We start from the raw sequence: 21,605 nt of genomic DNA, 5'->3' as shown, positions 1-21,605 counted from the left end.
TTACAATACATATTTAGATAAATGCTGTTTCAGTTGGTTTTTATCAGTGCAGATATCACAGTACCTGTAGACAATAAAAACACAGACAGTGACTACACAGCTCAAGATTACACAGCAGAGCACACGTCATCAAGCCATGAGAATCCACTGTTTCACAATATTTCATTAAAGGAGTACTTGCTATATTAAGGATTTTTTTTAAATAATACATTGGATTTATTTCTTTATTACCATAATTGCAGGACTATTGAGCACACCTGAATATAAACCATGCCCACTATCTTCAAAAAGAAAGAAAAAAGTACAGGTATAGGTTGCACTTGTCTATAAGCTGCAGCTGTCCATGTTGTAACATAAGATATTTACACAGAAGTATTTTTTAAAACTTTTAATTAAATACATACTGGTACATACTGGGGTCCGAGATGATGTAGGGGCAGGGCAGCCAACTCGGGACCCAAAGGTCCTGGGTTCGATCCCTGGTCATTGCACATCTCGTGGTGTCTCTGAGTAGGACACCCAATCCCGGGCGCCCACATAGCTGCCCACTGCCCCACCTGGGTGCATCCCAGGTGCAATGGGTCAAATGCAGAGAGCCAATGTCATCTTTGTATGGGAACATACAATGATGACAACACATAGCACTTTTTTTATTTAACATACACAAATATGTACAGTAATTATTTTTATTTATTTATTTATTTTGTCCTGAACAGTGCCTGTAACATGGCTGGTTAAAAAAAAATAACATATACACAAATAATTTATACACCAGCAAACTGGTTGGTCCACTGTAGGAGTGTACTGCTTGGTGGGGAAAACAGTTTGTATGCGACCTAAGATTGATGAAGCCCTTCAGACGGAGGGCGAAACGTCTCTCAAAAAAAAAAAAAAAAAAAACTGTCTAGATGACCTGACTGAACATTATTGGATTTCTTTACCTGGATTATTGAACATAAACTTTGATGTCTTTATTTATACAGGTAGACTGAGTCATGAAGGCCCACCCCCCCAAGAGAAACAGACGTGTATTTGGCAGCGATTTGAGCGCCCAGGTGTGACGAGGCTAAATGTTTTTTGTGGCATGGAGATCGTTAGCCCATCAAAAACAAAACAAATCCATACATTAACCACAGCATTGTACAAGCCAGTGTTCAAACCGTGTGAAAAAAGTAGTGGCTTATAGTCTGGAAATGACTGTACATATAAACTTTCTAATGTCTTCTTATGAACTGATTGTCATAATCAGTGTGCAACAAATGGCTATAACAAAAAAAAAACACTTTTTTTACAAAAAAAACAAAAACAAACTGGCAACATAAAATGTATTGTCCAACCGAAGGACATTTCATGAAGTTTGCTGAGAACACTGGGGGTTAAACAAGCCGCCTTCTGTTGAAAGCTCCTGTCTTAAGAAGAGACCTACTTGCTCAGTGAAACAGATAATATCCAATCTTTCTGCATCTGTCACACTATAACTTTAATTCTCGATGAATTACTCTGGCTGTACCTGATGTCTGCTCCCTTGTAAAAACTGTAACTAATTTTGACATCAGCATGCTGTATCTCTTATTCTTTTCTCCTTTTTTTTTTGTCCCTAATTAAAATAATATGCCTACATCAACATGGAGGCAGCATAACACCAGAGAAAGGTGCCTCCACATTGTTTGCACAGTTTCCTGGTTTGAGATCACACTAGCACTGTAACATTTGCTCCATTGACTCATTTGACTGCACATCTCCTCCCACATCAGTGGGATTAAGTCAAGAAAAATCCTTCTGAAAAAGCTTTTGAGTATTGCAAAACCCAGCCATGTGCTGTTGACAGCCACAAAAAAATAAAATTGTTTGTATTACGTCTCCATTCCTGTGCTTTCTAGGCATGTAAATGGCTGCTTTCTCAGAACTATCTAATGCTTGTTTAGAAATCAGATTTCCAGGCACTTTTTGTCTCTTGCTCCAGTTTTTACACCAATATCAGTCTCTACAGCAGAATCTCATTATCAGCAGGGCTCACAATTTCAGTTTTTTTTTTTCGTTCTCTCCCTTTTTGTTTTGTGTGACACAGTAGATAAAAAGCCACCAAGGTTGCAGTGGTATTATGAGAATCCAGCTCACATGCAGGGAGCATTTGTTGCTCAGAGTGAAAGAATGCCTTCTCTTGAATCCTTTTTTCTGTTTCAGGCTCTTCTTTTTCTTCATATGTGATATCGCTGAGTCAGTGCCAAGTCTCTGTGACTTGCTGAACAGTACGTTGAGCTCAGTTTTGTATATGCCAGCACTTTACTTGATCCCTGAGCTGTTTTAGATGTCTCTTTTTTTTTTATCCAAAACTTCCAGAAATGCTGAAAGCTATTTGTGTGTATCATATTTTTTTAAATAAAAACCAGATCATTTCAAACAAAACAAGTACAATAACAAGAAACACAGACCTTTCATATTAGTAAGGACTAACTTGATAAAACAGGACATGGGAAATGACCATGCGGAGAACAAAACGCCAACTTCTTTTGATGTTCCGTGCTTAGACATTCAAGTGTAAATGTACTGTTCAAATCAACCAAGTAGGGTAACTATTAATGTACTGTTCACAATACTGGTAAAACAATGGTATATTAAAACTAACAATAAGCAGAAATGTTGATAATAATTACATTAAATTATAATGTGCTATCACTGATGAATGTAGAAGTCTTTTGGATGAAAGACGAAACATTTCTTGCAAAAAAAAAAAAAGTCCAGATGACAATATTTAACTTTTTTGTGATTAATAGTGCATTCACATCAGCCCTGTTTAGTCCGCTTTAATCGAACTCTAGCTCGTTTTCCTAGAAAGTCTGGTTTGTTTAGGGAGGTGTGAACGCACCATCAAACTGTGTCACGGAACAAAAAGGAGAACTCTGGCCCGGGCTAAAACCTAGGTCTCGGTCCGGTAGAAACGAACTCCAGCGCGGTTCGAGTACAGTGTGAATGTAAACAGACCGGACCCGCTCCGCAGGGTAAACAAACACACATTTCTCTGACCTTATATGGAGCCGTCAGCTGCCTTGTGTGGAAAAACAATATTCTCCATGGTCTTCTGTCTCATCTTCTGCTCATGCTAAGTCCATTTTTGAAAAATGACAAAATATAACTGCTAAAACATGATGCCACTTTATTTTTATTTTTATTTACAGAAGAAGAAGACGTGTCTTCAGAGGTTTTTGTGTCGTTTCTTTCAGTAGTTCTTGGTGCAGCGCCCCCACAGGCGAGCGGGGGAATAGGTTGGTTCAACAGGTTGACTCGACTGCACAGTGCAGTGTGAATGCAAACGCACCAGCTCAAATGTAAACAAAAAGTCATGAATATTGGTCCCGAACCGAACCGAGTCTACCGGACTATCTGGTGTGAAAACGACCTTATTTACCTATATGATGGGAGTCTACTTACTGTTTTGCCCATCAACTTGTATGCCAACGATTTAAACACTAATATTATGTGATCTGTTAGAGCTTGGAATGTGTGTTGGAGTTGTTGATTTTCAGCTACTATAAAAAAAAACAAAAAACTTTAGCTCTATATATGTACATTTGACTAAGTTATTGCCAGTTTTTGTATTGGCAAAGATTGATTGACCTTCTTGAATTGGGTTGACTGCAAAAGTTATTGGGTAGATGTACAGCCAATGATTATAGTTATAACAGGTAATACCAAAGTTTTGAGCACTTGAAGCATGTGTTAGGGAGGACTCGGATACTGCCGCACCAATGTTTAGGACAGTGCCTGTAAAAATGACTTGTAGGGATTTGTTCTGCTTGCTAACGTCAATTAGATCTTGAGTTTGTTTGGTTTTAAACCTAAATCAGTTGTAGATGTGCATCTAAATTATGTTTTCTGAGACTTTCTATAAAATGTGTGTTCTTGTTCTTGAGATATTTTGCTAACAGACATAATTGCACACATACACACTGACAATGGCACGATCACCCACTCCTGTGAAATTTGGTTTATCATTAGACAGTAAGATATTTAGAATTGTACATGTTTATTGTATTTTATTACAGTATTAATAATTACAGTAAGTAGCACAAAGGCACATGATATCCACCAATAATTTGATGATACTGGTCAAGTTGCTTCAATGGTTTTAAAGCAGTGGTGTCCTGATACAGATACTGGTGTCAGGCCTGATACCAGTATCAAGTATTTGTACTTGTACTCATAAAAATGACCCAATACTTTGGACTGATACCACTGTTTTGCTTTATTTTCCTCTTCCACTTTGCAAGTAACCCAAGGACAAAATTTTACAAAGGGCAGTAGTTTGGAGATATATGAAGATTAAAAACAGGGGATGTCAGTTCAGCAGACTTTTTGCTATGTTCCATATAAAAGAGATGTATTTCTAAAGTCATTGTGTAATGTTTAAGTACTAACTCATTAACTACTTGGTATCAGTACTCAGAATCAGCAAGTACCCAAACTTGTACTTTTACTCAGTGTGAAAACTAGTATAAGGACAGTCCTATTTAAAAGTGCTGTGAGCTTAGTGATAAAGGATATAATGAGAAGTACACAACAGTTGGGTTTTTCATACATGAAAATCTGAAATTCAACAATTATATTGCAAGCTCATGTAAATTTGTGGGTTTATTTATTTATTTATTTGTTTTTTTTGGGGGGGGGGGTAATGTTGTTCAGGCTATATATTAATTATGTAAAGTAATTTAATTCACAAGAATCACTGACCAAAAATAATTGTGGCCTGAGGACAACTCATATCCTGTGTCTTGTGAGTAAATTATCTAGACAAAAAACAATGCATCACGTGAGATATTCCATAAAGTACGCTGAAATGTACTATGTACACCTATCTTTAGGTGTTTTATTAGCTGCCATGAAGTAACAGCTTCAATCACTCAACATTTTTTTTGTGTTATCTCTGTAGTCTTTTTAGACTTAATAAAATGTTTAACAGTTATTGTTACTGTATAATAAGTGATTTATCATTGTCTATGCAGTGTTAGTAAAGTTGTGAAAGATGTACATAAATTGTCACTGTTTCAGGTGATGCAGTTTATATATAACCAGCAATGTGGACTTCAAAAAATATTCAGTTTACAGTTAAGACAAAGAAAAGTCCTCGCGTTGAGAAACAGACTGCGGATCACTTGATAAATGATTGGCTTGATTAATTGACTTCAGAAATAGTAGCCAATTAACTCTCTATCCATCAATGTATCAACTTATTCGTGGTAGCTTTAATGTAATATACGAGCGTACGCTGAACACTGATAAAGGTAAACTTCATTTGCATTCTTTTGTTCTGGGTGAAACTGTGCCACAGCCACTCTTTGGTTTCCAGCTTTTGTTGCTCTGGCTTTGAACTAGCAAATGTGCATTGCATCTCTGTCACCATTTGTGTGCATGTCTAAATGGGTGAATGAAAAACATATTGAATCGTACTTTGTAGAAGCTGAGGTTAAAACGCACAACGCAAGTATAAACCATTCCAATTCTACTCTCACGCGTGTTTATGTCTCATGATTTGAACCAAATTATCCTGCACACCATTGTGTATGTAAGTGTTTTCTCATTTAAATCCTAATAGCACTGAATGTGCAGTGTGAGCTTGAGTCTATCAGCCGTAACAACGTCAGTATATTTTAATTTTCTGTTCATTACAGCATTGAGTGCACATGTTGGTGTGGATCTGCAGTTTTAAAATGCACCATCCTCCAGATGGGATACTAGTCTTAATGCTTTGTTGCTCACACCGTCAAGTAAAGCACTAATGTGCACCGAGCCATCAAATATGTCTGCTTTTCAGGAGGTAGCTCCAATTACATGTTTTGAAAGGAACAAATAATGAGTGGCTGAGTGGGAATACACTATTATTTCCTGTTGCCATATCAATAAAAATAGATCAATGTACTTCTGATGCAATGCTATTTTAGAATGCAGTGAAGGTAATCAGGAACTCAATATGATGTCTAATTGCAATGCATCTCCTACTCAGACTTAAAGCTGTTGTTCACAAATGAGATATTTCCACTCCCTTACCATGAACCGCAGAAAACCTTGATATATAAATTGTTTTCTGTGTAGACACATTGTAAGCACTTTCCTTCTATTTCGCTATTTCCAGCCAAGAAGTATGACAGCGGCGAATATCTTAACATCACCAGCATCACAAGGGATCAGGCTGGAGACTACGAATGCAGCGCTTTAAATGACATCGCCTCTCCTGACACCAAAACAGTAAAAGTCACAGTCAACTGTAAGTATCTATCTCTCTTTTCTTCTTTTTTTGGGTACCCTGGCCTTGCAGATACATGGAAGACGCAGGGACAGCTTGAGATGACGCCTTTGTCATATTCTTGCCAGTGCACTTCAAAAAAGTGCACCTTCTAGAAGTTTGAGAAAGTAGAAACACGGAAGTTGAAGTTTCTTAATGTTTAATATGAGAATTTCCTTTTTGTCTGCGCATGTAGGTGATTAATTCATGCAAAAGAAAGGTCTGACTGTTCCAAGCACTATTCCATTATGCAGGTAATGAGTCTTTCAAAAGTGTGAGGAGACAGTAATGAGGAGCTGGGGCATTAATGAATGATACTGGGCCTTAACTGTCGTGGTCTCATGGAATTCACCACTGGTAAGAAGGAGCAAAAAGGAGGTTTGACAATTATGGACAAGTCTTCTCTCTTTAGACGTGATCCTTTACCCTGCAGTTATTCTTGTAGGTTTCTGCATGGATTCCCTGCGCTCAGTCTCTGTTTTGACATGTCAGACTGCCGGATACTGAACTAAAAGGGTGGATGGATGATCTGAGCCACTGAAATGTAGCCTGAGAATCTAATTGAGGGAGTTTTGTAGGTTAACCATGGCTTAATTTGTAAACTGAAAAAAATGCCGTAACGCAAATAGTGGGTGGGCCAGTGGGGGAGGGAGGGTCCGCGGGTGGGGTCCCCCCCCCCCCCAGAAAATTTTGAATAAAGTAGATTAGATACAATTTCCTGCATTTTGGTGTATTTTAATGGGGTGTTAAACATCTACATTTACCTAAATTTGTAAACACTTTGCCTCTGTCGAGCACCCCCCAACCATTACTTGATTGTTCTAAGCCCGACACTGTCCCTGCTCATTGTTGGCCCACTCCACATGTGAAACCTCCAGGTGCCTGCCTGTGCCTATTATTGATTATGACATATACAGCGAAGCAACATATTTATGGATTTGTCCACTTTATTAGACATATTTGGACTTATTCGACTTGCTTCGTTTATGGTGGAAAATACGGTAATTGTTTAATTTCATACTTTGTTTCAATGAAAGTGCTTTGACAACAGGCAGCCTCTTTATGTAACAGAACAAAGGAGATATTCTCGGTGACTGGTAAAACATGTCCAGCCACACACTAAATTTTAGGGGGGGTGGGGTTAAGTGTGGCTTCTAAACCAAGCAAACTGATTGACTATATATTCCTTTTCTGTTGGACAGTCACCACAACTTGAGCACCAAAGTGGGAGTGTGCTATAGTCAGTCAAGTCCTGAGGCTGTATTTACTTGCTGGCTTGAGTTGTCTGAGCCTTACAATGCTGCAGAGCTGTCTCCATTATTTGTACTTCGTTATTGATCTGTCCCCCCAAAGGAGAACGATAAAGATGTCCTTTGGTGACTGCTTTAAAACTATTTTATAAATTGGCTTCTAAAAACACTTTGTTTTTCTATGTACAGTTTATTTTTCCTAGCATCCCTTTTGTAACTCGGCTTCAATGCAACACATCACGCTTTCTTTTTTAAAAGCCAATATACATTATGTAGAAACAAACCATAGTGTTTTCAAAAGCCGCAGTCAGTTGCCAAGCAGTTGTTGTGGAATGGACCCAAATGCAGGTGATTCCTAAACTGGAATAAAATCAAAAGAGTAAAGCCTAAAAGACAAACCTCAGAGACATCTTCCCCAACCCTTACCCTAATTTTATGGAGCCTTACTTTGGCTTTTGTTTTGTTTGTTACCACATCCAAAACAGAGTTATTTGGTTTGTCTAGAATGATTATCACTGAACATAATATATCGTTTATGGTTTAGTGAGCTATAGCCATGAAATATTTCCAGCCATGAATTCTCCTGTGCAGGAGTTCTGAGAATTGCACGCAGTATTTCATTTCAGAATTTATTTTTAACCTTGTTTTATATGCATGCATTAGTCATTTGTGACTCCGTTTGTTTATTGTGATAAATATTTCATTTTTTTTGTTTTTATCTGCTGCTTGAGCTACGGCCAGCCTTGACTCGGAAGAGCAAGACTTTTCTTGCTTTACGAGCACCTCGCTCGTGAACGGCCCTGTGTTTTATTGCAGCTGTTTAGCATTCAGAGTGCTGTGCAACCATTAAACCTGAATAAACAAAACATTTAGCCGACATTAAAGAGGAGCAGCTTTGGTATTTGCTTGCCTTAAAGGGAAGTGAAAGGTAGCTCAGCTGTGTGAGCAGCCCGATCAGTGTGTCAGCTTTCAAAACCATTTTCAGTGTACAGCCTTGTTTTTAATTCTCAGCAGTTCCCTTATCCCTCTTTCTGCACAGTAACTAGTGACTCGTGTGCTCATTTTCAAAGCGAAGAGGCTCGAATCAATAAAGTTGTCCACCGGAGCGACAGAGCAGGCAGAGCTTGAGCCAGCTGGTGGCCTCTCTTCACTGCCTCCTTTCCATCTTGATGAATTTCTCCCTCTGTGAAGTAAAAAGAGACACATTTGGATCACATCCTAATCTATTGTACATCATTCATGCTCTGCTGTCACACTTCAGGCTACATTCATGAGGCAAAACACTGGTGGCTTGATGAAAGCCAAGTTCTCCCAAGTTCTGAAACACGGAGGTGTATTTTATTGAAGGTCGAACAAGAGGAGGATGATTACACAGCAAGTGCAAGAAAATTATTTTAGGAAAGCCACGTTATCTGTTTGGCTCAAAGAATTAGGCTCTCGGCTTTTTAAACTTTTCTCTGGAGAGTTGTAACAGAGTTAACTCCCGTCTTTTTTTTTTTTAACAATGTGCCATTTAAAAATGTTCTTTTTACAATGTCATGCTTTTATATTTTATTTACCGTACTTAGGTGATGTAAAAAAATAAAAATAAAATAAATGTGCAAATTCTGGTTATTGCATTATCATTGATCTGTTGTTTTCTTGCTAATAGCAGTTCAATGAAATTAAGTCATAAAGATTAATTTGTTGTGCCTGCACTATTTCTCTTTTATCGCTCTATTAAGACAGCAGAGAACTGAGTGGCTCTGACATTTCATGGGTTAATGGTTTAATTAAACATGGACACGTTTGTTCAGAACAATGTTTCTTTTCTTTCTTTTTTTTTAAATTAAGAGTACAGTTGACCTCTGGGCTAATTGCAGATTAAGGCCACTAATTAAACAAAGTAAAGCAAAGTATTGGAAACAAAATGAAGCTCTAGCATGTTTGCAGTTTTAATAACACGAGGGCAGCCGAGCCAGACGTTTGTCTTGCTGTGATATGGTGAGTTGGAGACAGACGGTTCGAGGTAGTGTCACTGTGCAAAGTATTAAGTCCAGTGCTCGTTACCTCAGCTTGGATGTCTCTAAAGCTCGAAAGACCTCTTTGATTAAATTACTGGCCGAGTGGGCTGCTTGCCTTTATACTTCCAGTGATAAATGAATGCAAACCAAATACTTTTATCAGCTAAACCTGAATGATGGCAGTCATCCAGAAGGTCGCACTAGAATCAGATTGGCTGAGGGGCCCCCGCTTGGCAAACGGATATTTCAGCTGTGATTTCACTCGATAAAATTTGATCTCGGACCTACTTTTCAAATTTACATATTCATCTTCACTGCAGGTGGGCACTGTTATTGGCTGAAACCTTGCTACACAGTGAGACTCAAAAGCATAAATATCACATCGAGGTGGCTAAGTCGATGGGATGAATAAGACAGAAACCACTGTGGAACACCTCCACCTGAGATGAAAAGCCAGAGTTTCATTAATGATTGAGGCCAGCTAGTTTACAGAACGAAGGTATTTAACTCTAACGGAGCAGATACGACAATTACAGCAATCTGTTCCTGTTTCAAGACAAGAAATCAAAGGTGTCCGACACTGCTTTACAAGATCCAAACAGATTTGTCTTCTGTTCAACAGCACCATGCTGTAAGTAGATTTAACAGTTTGCACAAATTCTAGTCAGACTGAAAGAAACAGATTAACTTTGACAAGTTTTATATCCTTCTTGTTATTTCATGTGTTGTTTTGAAGCCACACCAAATGTTCTGATCATCGTTATATACAACCATAAAGCTATTTTGTTAGTTTTAAGGAAATGAAAGAGGACAGATTTGTTGAACTTGTGTTAACTCAGAGATGTTGAAGTTATTGTTTCCATTGATCCAAGAGCTTTTTTTTTTTTTTATAAATAGCGTGGGCAGCACGGTGGCGCAACTGGTAGAGCTGCTGCCTCTCAGCGAGCAGGTCCTTGGTTCAAACCCCGGTCCAGGGGCCTTTCTGGGTAGAGTTTGCATGTTCTCTCCGTGCATGCGTGGGTTTTCTCCGGGTGCTCCGGTTTCCTCCCACAGACCAAAAACATGCATGTTAGGCAGATTGGTAACTCTAAATTGTCTCTAGGTGTGAGTGAGAGAGTGAATGGTTGTTTGTCTCGTTTGTCTCTATGTGTCCCTGTGATGGACTTGCGACCCGTCCAGGGTGTACCCCGCCCCTCGCACAGTGACTGCTGGACATGGGCACCAGCGACCCCCTTGACCCAAAATGGAATAAGCGGGTAAAGATAATGGATGGATGGAAATATTTCCATTGCAATATAGAGACTAATTAAAGAAAAAATATTTAATAAAATTGAGTGTTATGAGGGGGTCCCTGAAACTTTTTCTCCCCTGTAAGGGATCCCCGAACCAAAAGGTTTAAGAACCCCTGTTTTAAGGAGTCTTTTGTATTTATTTATTTATTTTCAGGTTTCTAGCAACTGTACTTAAAAATAGTTTTGCCTCTTTTACAAGTGGTCTAAAAGTGTAGATGTCTATAGTTTCATAAAATATGCACAAATACAGAAATATGATTTTGCATTCTTTTTATAAGGCTGCATGAAGCTGTGCATATATGAATCTCATTTAAGAATCTCAGTCATTGTAAACATTGTGGACAACTCTTGCTTCTCCATTTTCCTCTGAAGGATTTTTCATTTTTAAAGTTGGTTCTGAAATATTAACCCTTAAAGCATGAAATTATCATATGGCTGTAGGGGCTCGCATTAAACATACCTCAGACTCACAGTGAGATAGTTTGGCCTCAACATCTAACACTGATCAGCTTCTTTTTTTTTCTTTTTTTTTTAAGAAACAACCTCAACATAAACAAGGAACAAGCTCCATAAAATTGTGTTTTGTTTTTTTGTTAAATTCTCACTCTTTGTTTTCCATTAACTTTCCATTTCAGTTCACTTCACTAAATCAAGCTTAAATTGTTCCATGAATGCTTGTACCAATGAAAAATTTATGAGGTGCACTCATTTCCACCGCACAGTCTTATGTTTGGAAAACCTGTGCATGTTTTTTTTTTAATGCGTTGTTTATTAATTTGCCGTTTTGAATTTTAAATTTGTTTCCTCTGCAACAAAACTTTTGATAGGTTGTTTAATTCACTCTGCTTTTATCCTAAACACTTGATACCTTTCTTTTTGAGTTGCCATTAGAGGTTTGAGACAGCTCAGATGTGCTCTCACTTCAGCCGTCTTTACTTCACGGTACAGTTTCACCTGCTTTGTGGAGTGGAGCTGTGCCTTGTTTGCTTCAGAGATTGCCAGCCATTTGTACGCCTCCTGCCTCCTCCCGAACCCTGCAGCTGTAAATTCTGCTCGCACATTCACCACGGTTGTGTTTACAAAACCGCACCCCTCCCCTTTATTTTTTTCTTACAGTAATTAGCCAAGAAACTTGTAAGCATTTTGAAATAATTATGAGCATTCATATTTGATGCTGTGCATCTATCCTCTTAAATGATATAAATAATTTCCAGCAGAATCTTGTGAATAATTGTCATTCTTAGCTTTACCTTGTGTTTTGTTTGCTTCCCTGCCTTTCAGTCGAACACCCCGATCAGCTGGGCTGTTTGTAATTCAGGCCTGCCCTTGTGGATCCACCCCAACATGCTCCTCTGACTCGGCTGGCAGAGTTGTTCTGGGGAGTCATGACCATCACGATAAATAATCAGCTAAACTTGTTAGCTTGACACGACCATCCAATATTACAGTGTCAAGTAATGATGACAAAGTAAACAACTATTAGCAAAGAGTGGGTGTATTTGCACAGTTTTTCACTGTCGGTCATTACAAACTCTTAATAGCGACATAACTCTTCATTCACAATTGAGAAATATAATGCCCTACATTGAGTGGGTGTGTTTGTGTGTGGCGATTGTAGCTGTGCTTACAAAGTTTGATCAAACACAGAGGAAACATTAATCCCACAGCTCAACAAAACCGAGTATTGCTTGTTTCGAAATAAGGCTCACTTGAGCGTTTCTTGACAGTTTGCAGTGTCCATTGGAATACTCCGGCTTACGATTCAAAAGAGAAGGTTTCCTCGAATTGGATTCTGATCCAATCCTAAGTAGAGTTAAAGCCAGTGCCCTCAAGCTGTTTGGATGTAAATCCATCTCTCTACATCTCTCCAAAGCGCTCGTCTTGATTGCTATTTGGATTTCTTGCTACACGAGGGGCATGAATAAATGAGCAGAATCTTGATCTGCAGAATAAATGTTCTGGCTAGTACCACTTCAGAATAAAAGGGGCTCACAGCAACTTCATTTTTTTTATTTTATTGTGCTTGATCTGCAATTTCATTGACTGATCTCAAAGCTTCTGTTGTTGACAAAAGGCTAACTGTGTTAATACATGAAACTATATGAGTTAGGTGACTCGGTGACTCTTTGATCTTCCCCATAGAACTAGATTGATGATATTTCCATACATATCAAATGATTACATTCAAAACACCCAACTGGCTAATGCATGTTTTCAAAGATTGCTGGTAATTTGTATAACTTGAACTATTCAATATTAAATGCAGACAATAGATTGGCTCCCTGCAGACAACCCACACACTCCAGCACACTAATGGTTTATTATACGCTTGGCATTGGCAGACAAGAAAGAGCCCAGTGCTTCCTAACTGTTCTCTATAGAAATTTTAATAGATTAAGAAACCCTGGCAATCCTAGGGAGTAGTGGCGCAGAGGTTAGAGAAGATGGGCCTGTGATCGGAAAATCGCTGGTTCAACTCCTGGTACCGACAACATTAAAATGTGGGTGGGATTGGTGAAGCACCCACACCTGTCTCCACCCTCATTTGCTCCACTCTGGGCCCTTGAGCAAGGCCCTTAACCCCCACCATCTGCTCCCCCAGGCACCCTAGATAGCATCTCTCTGCTCCACACAGAGGGCTGTGGTAGCTTGGTGATTTGTGGTTGTGTCAGGAAGGGCATCCAGCATAAGATTAATCGTCAAGGCTTTGTGCGACTCAGTTTGCTGTGGTGACCCCTGATGAAAGGAGCAGCCGAAAGAAGAATAAAAAAAATAAAAATAATAAACCCTGGCAATCGAATTATTCCTGACTGACAAAAAATGTTGGACAATGAGGCCCACAGATGGCAGATGATGAGTCAGTTTCTTAATTGCAATTGGAACTTGTTTTTAAATTTGGGTTATGAATTAGGACAATTAACTGATATTTTAATTTGAATTTGTTTTTTTGTTTTTCTTGATATTTTTTTTTTCATTTATTTTTTTTGGGTAACCAGTATTTTCAGTCTTGAAACAAACTAGTTGGTAAACAAAAAAACATATGGGATCCTGTAAAGGTAGCAACTCAACAAAGATGTGTGCATCATATTTTTTTAAAATAAAGGTGCCTGAAATTGTCAGATGGGGAGAAAGTTACCTTTTTTTATTCACCATCTTAGTCTGTATAGACGGTTGTAGAGACATGTAGAGCACAATTTCTGTTCTGTTGACAAGCTCTGGATAATGCAGGTGCAGGTAAAGTCGGTCTGTGATCGACCCACAACTAGCCATTTGTCACCCTCCAGGGTCTTCCATGTGCTCATTTTTTTTTTCCGCTATGCTTGTTCTATTCTTGGACCCAACCCTTCACCCCCATCTGGTGGAGTCACCACGACGCTAGGTGTGATTTACAACACTGCCCCAGCATTCTCCACACACTAAATTACCCAGATTATTGGATTTTTATGATTTTTAGTGCACTACTTTGCATTCTCCTCCAACCTCACTGGTATATTGCGTAATATACGATGATATAAGACATGCCAGCAAGTTAAAATTGGAATTATTGGATTTGACTGGATTTTATGGCTGTGATTTGTCTTAACAGATTCCAGTGCCAAGTTCTAAATTGAAAGGACTTGGTATTATCGATATGCATATAAAACTATAGCCTTCTGGAACACCTGCGAAGCTATGAGGAATATTCCTCTCTATTCCAAAGTGGTGCAAGAGTGCAATGACTTCTTCTTAAAATCTTCTTAGTTACAGAAAAAACAAGTTGAACTGTGCAGAGAACACAATAGAATGTAAATCTGAGTCTTTTCCCTTTAGTTACACCACTGGGAGGAATAAACTGTAGTGCTTACTCCACATGTTTATTTTAAAGTGTGCTTTCAATGTAATTTGTAGTGCCTTAAATGTTCATTTGTAACCTCACTCAAAATTGGGTGTCCAAATAACTAATGAAGAACAAACATAACTGTATTGACAATTCTCCAAAGTGTTGTATATGGTGGGCTCATGGTCCAGCAAAATATTTTACTGTATGTCAAAATTCTAAAGTTTCTGAGGGACATAAAAATATAGAGCCAGTATAGGAACATTACCAGATATATTTAACTACTTCTGCACCAACTGACATAATTCTGCTGTTAAAGGTCATTGAACCCACGTTTATGTTGAAGACAGGAGACTCCCGGGTAAAATAAGTAACTTTATTCAATATAACAAAACAAAAATGCTGACAGGGCAGCAATAACTTACTTACAGGGAGAATGACAGAGGAGCAAAACATGTAGCCTAAGGAGGACAATGCCCACACAAAGGAGGAGTGAAAAGACGCAGATTTATTTACAGGACACTGACGAGACAGAATGAGAAACACCTGGGGTCATAACAATTAGACACAGGGGAGACGGGAGCTGACACAAGGAGGGAAAACACAGGAGAGTGCAGGAGAACTAACCACACCGAAAGCCACACCATTGGGTGGCTGTGGCTGAGTGGTTAGAGAAGTCGTCCTCCAATGCAAGAGTTGATGGTTTGATTCCACCAACAGTCACATGCCGAAGTGTACCTGGGCAAGACACTGAACCCCTCATAGCCTCCGATGTGTGTCCCATCAGTGTATGAATGTGATAAAGCACTGAGTAGTCTCTTTAGAATTATTTGTTCAGTTAGCTTTGTAGAGATCTAGTAGAGTGCTGTATGAATGGGTCAATGAGGCACAGGTTGTGTTGTAAAGCTCATTGAGTGTCTTGTTAAGATAGAAAGATGCTATACAAGTACAGTCCATTTACCAACATTTTAGCTGCACTGCTAAATTTGCTTAACAACATATTCATAATCTGTTCAAATGTCAAACTGTTAAATCCCTGTGACGATCAGTGATTTGAGTCTGATATTAGGACAGTGAACAGTCCGTAGTATTATTAAACTGCCTGCTTAACTTCATCCAAACTGCAGTAAACAGATACACCTTCTGCCAAAATGTGGATAACCTTTTATACACCTCAACTTCTCATGAATGGAAGTTTTTTTTTTTTCTTTGTTTGTTTAGTGTTTGTGCCAGGAAGTTTGTTTCATGTGCAGTGGCATCCTATGGTTATATTGTAGAACATTGTCATGTTTCAGAAGAATTTGCAACTCAGCTAATGCCTCCTCATTGTGTTGGGTAGTTGATAAACACCTGAGGTTTTTGAACACTCTGAACAGGACTTCATATTTCTTAATCCCTTTGTTTTCTCGGACTAATTTGCGCATGGAGATTATAGAGCAAATTCAAAAATAACAACAACAAAAAAAAAAGTATTTTGAGCCTCTATTGAAAACAAGCACATTTTTTGTTTTGACAAATAGCTGATCAAGTTGTTTTAAGTGAAAGAGAGCATATCAAAATGAAATAAAATTAAAAAAAACATTAATAGAATATCTTGTATGAAAAACATGCAGTGGTTTTATGTTAATACGTTTAACAAAGCACTCGTCTTTTTGTTAATGGCTTCAAGTGTGAGGTTTCCAGTATCGACACACCTGCCTGAGCTACTGTGTCCACTGTCCCGGTAACAGTACAGGACGACAGCTAGGTCACCCTGACACTTTCAGAGGCTTCAGATAATCAATGGTCCGCACAATGACACCAATAGAGGATTAGGAGGACTCACTAAGCTGCCGTCAGTCAGCATAATGCATTGATTTTGTCATAGCTGGTATTGGTGTATATTCCTGTGCTGTAGAGTACTGTGGCAATGTTCTACTCTTGTTCTTATTGCCTTTTGTTGCCTTTTTATTTTTTAAGGTTGTGCATTGTAACATTGTTAAATGTCAAGCATTAATGTCCCTCTATCACATGATTAAAAGCTATATTTTTGTTAGCTGTAGCAGCACTGGACTGCACAAATTCTGACAAGGGATATGACTGTTTACTGAGGGTTTTGTTTTTCAGCATCAGGCGACTATGCTACTAATGCTCCTAATGCTACTAATGCTGGTTGTGTTTACTTTTCAAGCCTAGAATTCTTGAATAAATGCATATCGCCCACTTTTAAGCTATAGTTTTAAACTAAGATTGTCTTGTGATGAGAAGAAAAGTAGTTAAAATCATTTTGGTCAAACTTTGTTAATTATGTGAATCACAAATTGATGTGGTATTGTGAGATCTTGAAAGATGTGTTAGTGCTCATAGTATGACTAATCTCAAAGACTACCACATCAAGCACCAGCTCAATATCTGTATACAGTAGTCCCTCAGTAATCTGCGGTTCGACTTTCGAACTCACTGTTTCACAGATTTTCAACATAAGATTGTACACAACACACGATTGGCTGATTAAAATAAAATACAATTAAAGTGCTATGTGTTGTCATCATTGTATGTTCCCATTCAATGACAAAGTTCTCTGCATTCAACCCATCGCACCTTGGATGCACTCAGGTGGAGCAGTGGGCAGCTATGTAGGCACCTGGGGAGCAATTAGGGATTAGATGTCTTGCTGAAAGATACCATGACATGTGGGAATGGCTGGGTATCGAACCTTGGACTTTCGGGTCCCGAGTCGGCTGCCCTACCTCTACCCCACCGCGGCAGGATTGATGGAAAGCGACCGATCACATGCTCTGTATTCTGGATGCTGATTGGCTAAGTAACCATGGTATCAGTCGGTCTGCTCTCTTTTGCTGTGCTCTTTAGAGTGTTGAGTGAGTTTAGAACATTGTTAAGAACATTGCAAGAGTGTGGAAAGGGTTTGTAAATGCTTGACATATATATATAAATACTAAAATAAATATAACATCCCTACTTCATGGATTTTCACTTATTGCTGGGGTGTCTGGAACGTAACCCCCATGATAAGTGAGGGACTACTGTATTTGATTGTTATAAACATGTTTGTGTTGGAAAAGTTCAGCTGTGGCAAGCCGCTTGAACTGAGTTAACTATCAAAGTAATTGAGATACTAACAATTCATTTTTGAGAACTTTAGTCAACTCTGATCAGTGGTTCATTTTGCTAACAGACAGACAGTGCTGACCAACGTAATGCTAAAGTTTTAAGCAAAAATGTGCAATGTGCAGCACTCAGAGTATTTTTTATTTTTTGTACTCTATTAATCCCCAGAGGGGAAATTAATTATTTGCATTTTTCACATTGCACGTGAGCACACACATGTGAAGCAGTGGGGCTGCAATCCAAGGCATCCGGGGAGCAGCTGGGGGGTTAAGGGCCTTGCTCATGGGCCCAGAGTGGGGCAAATGAGGCTGGAGGCAGGTGTGGGTGTTTCACCTTTTCCACCCACATTTTGATGTTGTCAGTCCAGGAAGTTGAACTGAGGACAGGGAGTTGACTGGCAACTCTCCGATCACAGGCGCACCCTCTCTAGCCTCTACCCCACCACTCCCCCCGTATGTGTTGTAAATTACTCTTAGCCATACCAAATTTCAGCTAAATATTTAGAAAAATTACTTGAGTTTTAGCTGAACTTAATATCCCTAGTATCAGTTGTCAGTGGTGGCCATCTTGAATTGTGCTGATTTAAAATGTCAATCAGTTGTTTATAAATCAGATGTGCATCCAATGAATACTTTCTGAGACTTTCATTTAAACACACCCAGTGATTCATGAGATATTTTGTTAACATAATAGACTAACACACATGCACACAGACACAGACAAAAAAAATGTTACCTTTTTGTTACTATTCACTTTTTTTAACAAAACAGAAACAGGGTTAGGCTATCACAAGCACATTCAGTCAAGTTTCTCTCTTCCTCCTCCCCAACATTTCATACAGTGATAAATGAACACAAAAAGCTCTAGGATAACCCAATTCCTAATTCACCATCTCAAGACCTTCGTATCACTCAGCCGAGCTACACGAGAAGGAACTAACAGTGTAATTGGCACACATATGAAAGGATGGAAAATCAACATAGAGTAGTCATATGAATGTGCTCATTAGGATGAGGAGAAAGCTTGGTCGAAGGGCATCTATCATCACAGACTACACCGTGCGTCTCCCACATGATTAAACACAACATGTACAAATGCTCTCGCATCTTGTTTTCTCTTTAAACAGATTTGTTGCAGCCAACCGCATCTGTCTACGCCGATCCACACAGGTTGTCAAAAAGGCACATATTCACACAAGCAAGTCCACCTCACAGAAATGTGCACATGCCATAAGACAAATCCCTGCTTTTATTTACATGAAATACACATTTGAGGTACCATGGGCTATTAGAATAATTTACCATTGTTTGATTTTTGGAATTTTTTTATGGCAGTTTTTTTGTTGTTGTTGTTGTTGTTAGTTATGTTGGTGAACTGCTGCAGATCAAACGGAGGGAACATATGTTAGGGGCAACTTTAAATCCAATTGAAAAGAAAGGTTTGCAGGCATTTAGCCAAGCCTTTTCACTCCATACAGACCACTGCTCTGAAAGACGGATTGTTCTGACAGGCTTATTATCAGGATTGTACATGGTCTCTGACTAAATTGATGGTTCAGTGTCCTCTGTACTCTACGCTCAACTGCAAACACTGTGTGACGTAAATTTTGTCATCTTTACCAGTTCTTGAGGGCATGCCTGCTCCCTCAGCAGATGAAATTGTGCATCTTATTATTTATCAAGGATTCAAGGTTCTTTATTTGTCAAATTGTGTAAACAGGGTCCCGGTTACATCCAACAAAAGTATTTAAAATGTAAAAGAAAAACAGTAATACAATCTAGGATACAAACTAAGAAAAACATGAATAAAAATGCACTAGTAGCATAAAAACAATATGCCGAACAGCAGCACGAGCATGAGTCTGTGTGAGCAGATGAGTACGAATGAACACATCGACATGAAACAGATCAGCAGCAACATGATGTGATTTTTCACAATGATTATTCTGGTTAGATATTCATGAGTCTAACAGCCTCAGGGTAGAAGCTGTTCCTCAGTCTAGTGGTTCTGCACTTAATGCTCCTTAACCTCCTTCCTGAGGGGAGCGAGGCAAAAAGTGTGTGTGCTGGGTGAGTGGGGTCCTTCATGATGCAGGTGGCTCTCTTCTTGCATCTGGAGGTGTAGATGTATGTGATGATGGGGAGGCTGACTCCAACAGACTTCTGTGCAGCCTTCACCACTCTCTGCAAAGCTTTTCTTTCTGCAGCTGTGCAGCCTCCATGCCGCACATTGATGCTGGAGCACAGGATGCTCTCCACTGCACACCTGTAGAAGTGATCAATGTGGGGACAGTGCGAATCAGTGAAATCATGACAATAAAAGTCTAATTTTTAAGGTGGTGTCATGAACAAAATAGACAAACCGTGCAGGTCAAACCACAAGCGGAGAGGAAACAATACATAAACAATTGTTTTGAACATACAGTCTATACTGTGTGAATTATTTACTGCTATACTTATTTGGATAACTTGTCATTTGTGGTCTACAAAGATTCAAAACTAAATCAAATTGTGTTGTGAAACTTTGAACTGTTTTCCTCTTCCGGTCATTTGAATAGACAGTCGACAAAGCAGTGCATAATTGCCACCTGTTAGGCTATAGTGCACACTGTAACCCCCTAATTAGAAAGCTGTGTTGATGGAGATCCAAATATAGTATCAATAGGACTGGAAGTCTCAACAACTTGTGTACATGGGCACAAGGTGTTCTGAACATTTTTTTCTTGTCAAGATGTGGCAAGTCCAGCCATGTTTACACAATATCCAATGTCAGATTGAGATGTGAGTGTTAATATGATATGTGCCCACGCGTCCTTCTTTCAGTTGTTACATGGAGAAACTGGATATCTGTCACGATGTTTTGTAGGGTTTTGTCAGATCAAAGCCGATTACTGCTATGACTCACTATTTTTTAAAGATATTTAATTCACTTACTGTAGTTTAAAAACTTTTGATAATCATGTACAAAAATGAAAGTACTTACCTAAACATTTGTTATAAAGCTAGAACTTTTTTTTCAACTTACCATTTATTGAAACAAATAAAATGTCATTATGTGTCTATTTAACATCAGTGTATTAATGTTTCCAGGCATTGTTTCTCAAAGCAGGGTAAATACTTGAAGTACAGAAGAACTGGGTTGCTTTGGAAACTGCCCATATGCAAAATTGCCTTCATGACACTGGCAAAGAGATTTACACCACATTTCAGCACATGAAAGGAACCTCATTTTGCATTCAAAGAACCTGCCTCTACAAGTCAGTCTTTGAACTTCCATTAAGCTATTTATCACCATGCTGTGCAAATCATTTCATTCTCCTTACTCTAAACGGCCCTGCATACTCCATCCGAAGCGGTGAAATCAGCTCTTGTTGACGTAGTTGCGTGACAAAAATTGCATCCTTTTGTTTTCAGACTAGCTTTGCCCACCCCTTCTTGACACAAAGCCTGGGCTGAACTTTTTCCCACAGGAGTATGCTCCAAGTATTGTGTGACTGGTCAGAAGTTTGTGGGCGTGTTCATCAATGTGGAGAAGACATCAAACACACTAAGTTAGTCAAATGGCCAAAAACTCCCAGATGGAGATCGTGTAGACTGTGTATGGAGGAGTGTCTGCTGAAACGTGTGGTGCTTTCTTCATGATAGGTTTATGGCCAAACGGTGAATGCAGGGATGAAGTGGAGACCCTGGCAGGAAGAAACCCGTTTGTCATATATGCTGCAGCAGGAGGGGTTTCCCAGGACAGTGTTTCCACTAGTTAACTTGCCATGGTGGGGTGCTCATCTCATCCATGATTTTTGTTGATGTGGGGGGGACGGAGACATGTCTGAGTGCAGCTTGTACCAACAGTTTTTGAGCG

The 21,605-nt window shown here is 39.0% G+C and overlaps 1 protein-coding gene across 1 annotated transcript in view; it reads left to right on the top strand.

The window, feature by feature from the left end:
- The window catches only part of negr1 (neuronal growth regulator 1), a gene marked incomplete at its 5' end in the record, with an annotated part of 130,710 nt that overhangs the window by 48,129 nt on the left and 60,976 nt on the right, over nucleotides 1-21,605 (top strand). Inside the window, 1 exon segment of the mRNA XM_037698058.1 lies at nucleotides 6,128-6,259. Within this exon segment, the coding sequence (XP_037553986.1) occupies nucleotides 6,128-6,259 (132 nt within the window).

This window comes from Nematolebias whitei, chromosome 3 (assembly GCF_014905685.2).
Source record: "Nematolebias whitei isolate Nwh7 chromosome 3, NemWhi1, whole genome shotgun sequence".
Taxonomy (NCBI): domain Eukaryota; kingdom Metazoa; phylum Chordata; class Actinopteri; order Cyprinodontiformes; family Rivulidae; genus Nematolebias; species Nematolebias whitei.
The sequence above is the reverse complement of the archived record's forward strand: the minus strand, read 5'-3'. Positions and strand labels throughout refer to the sequence as shown.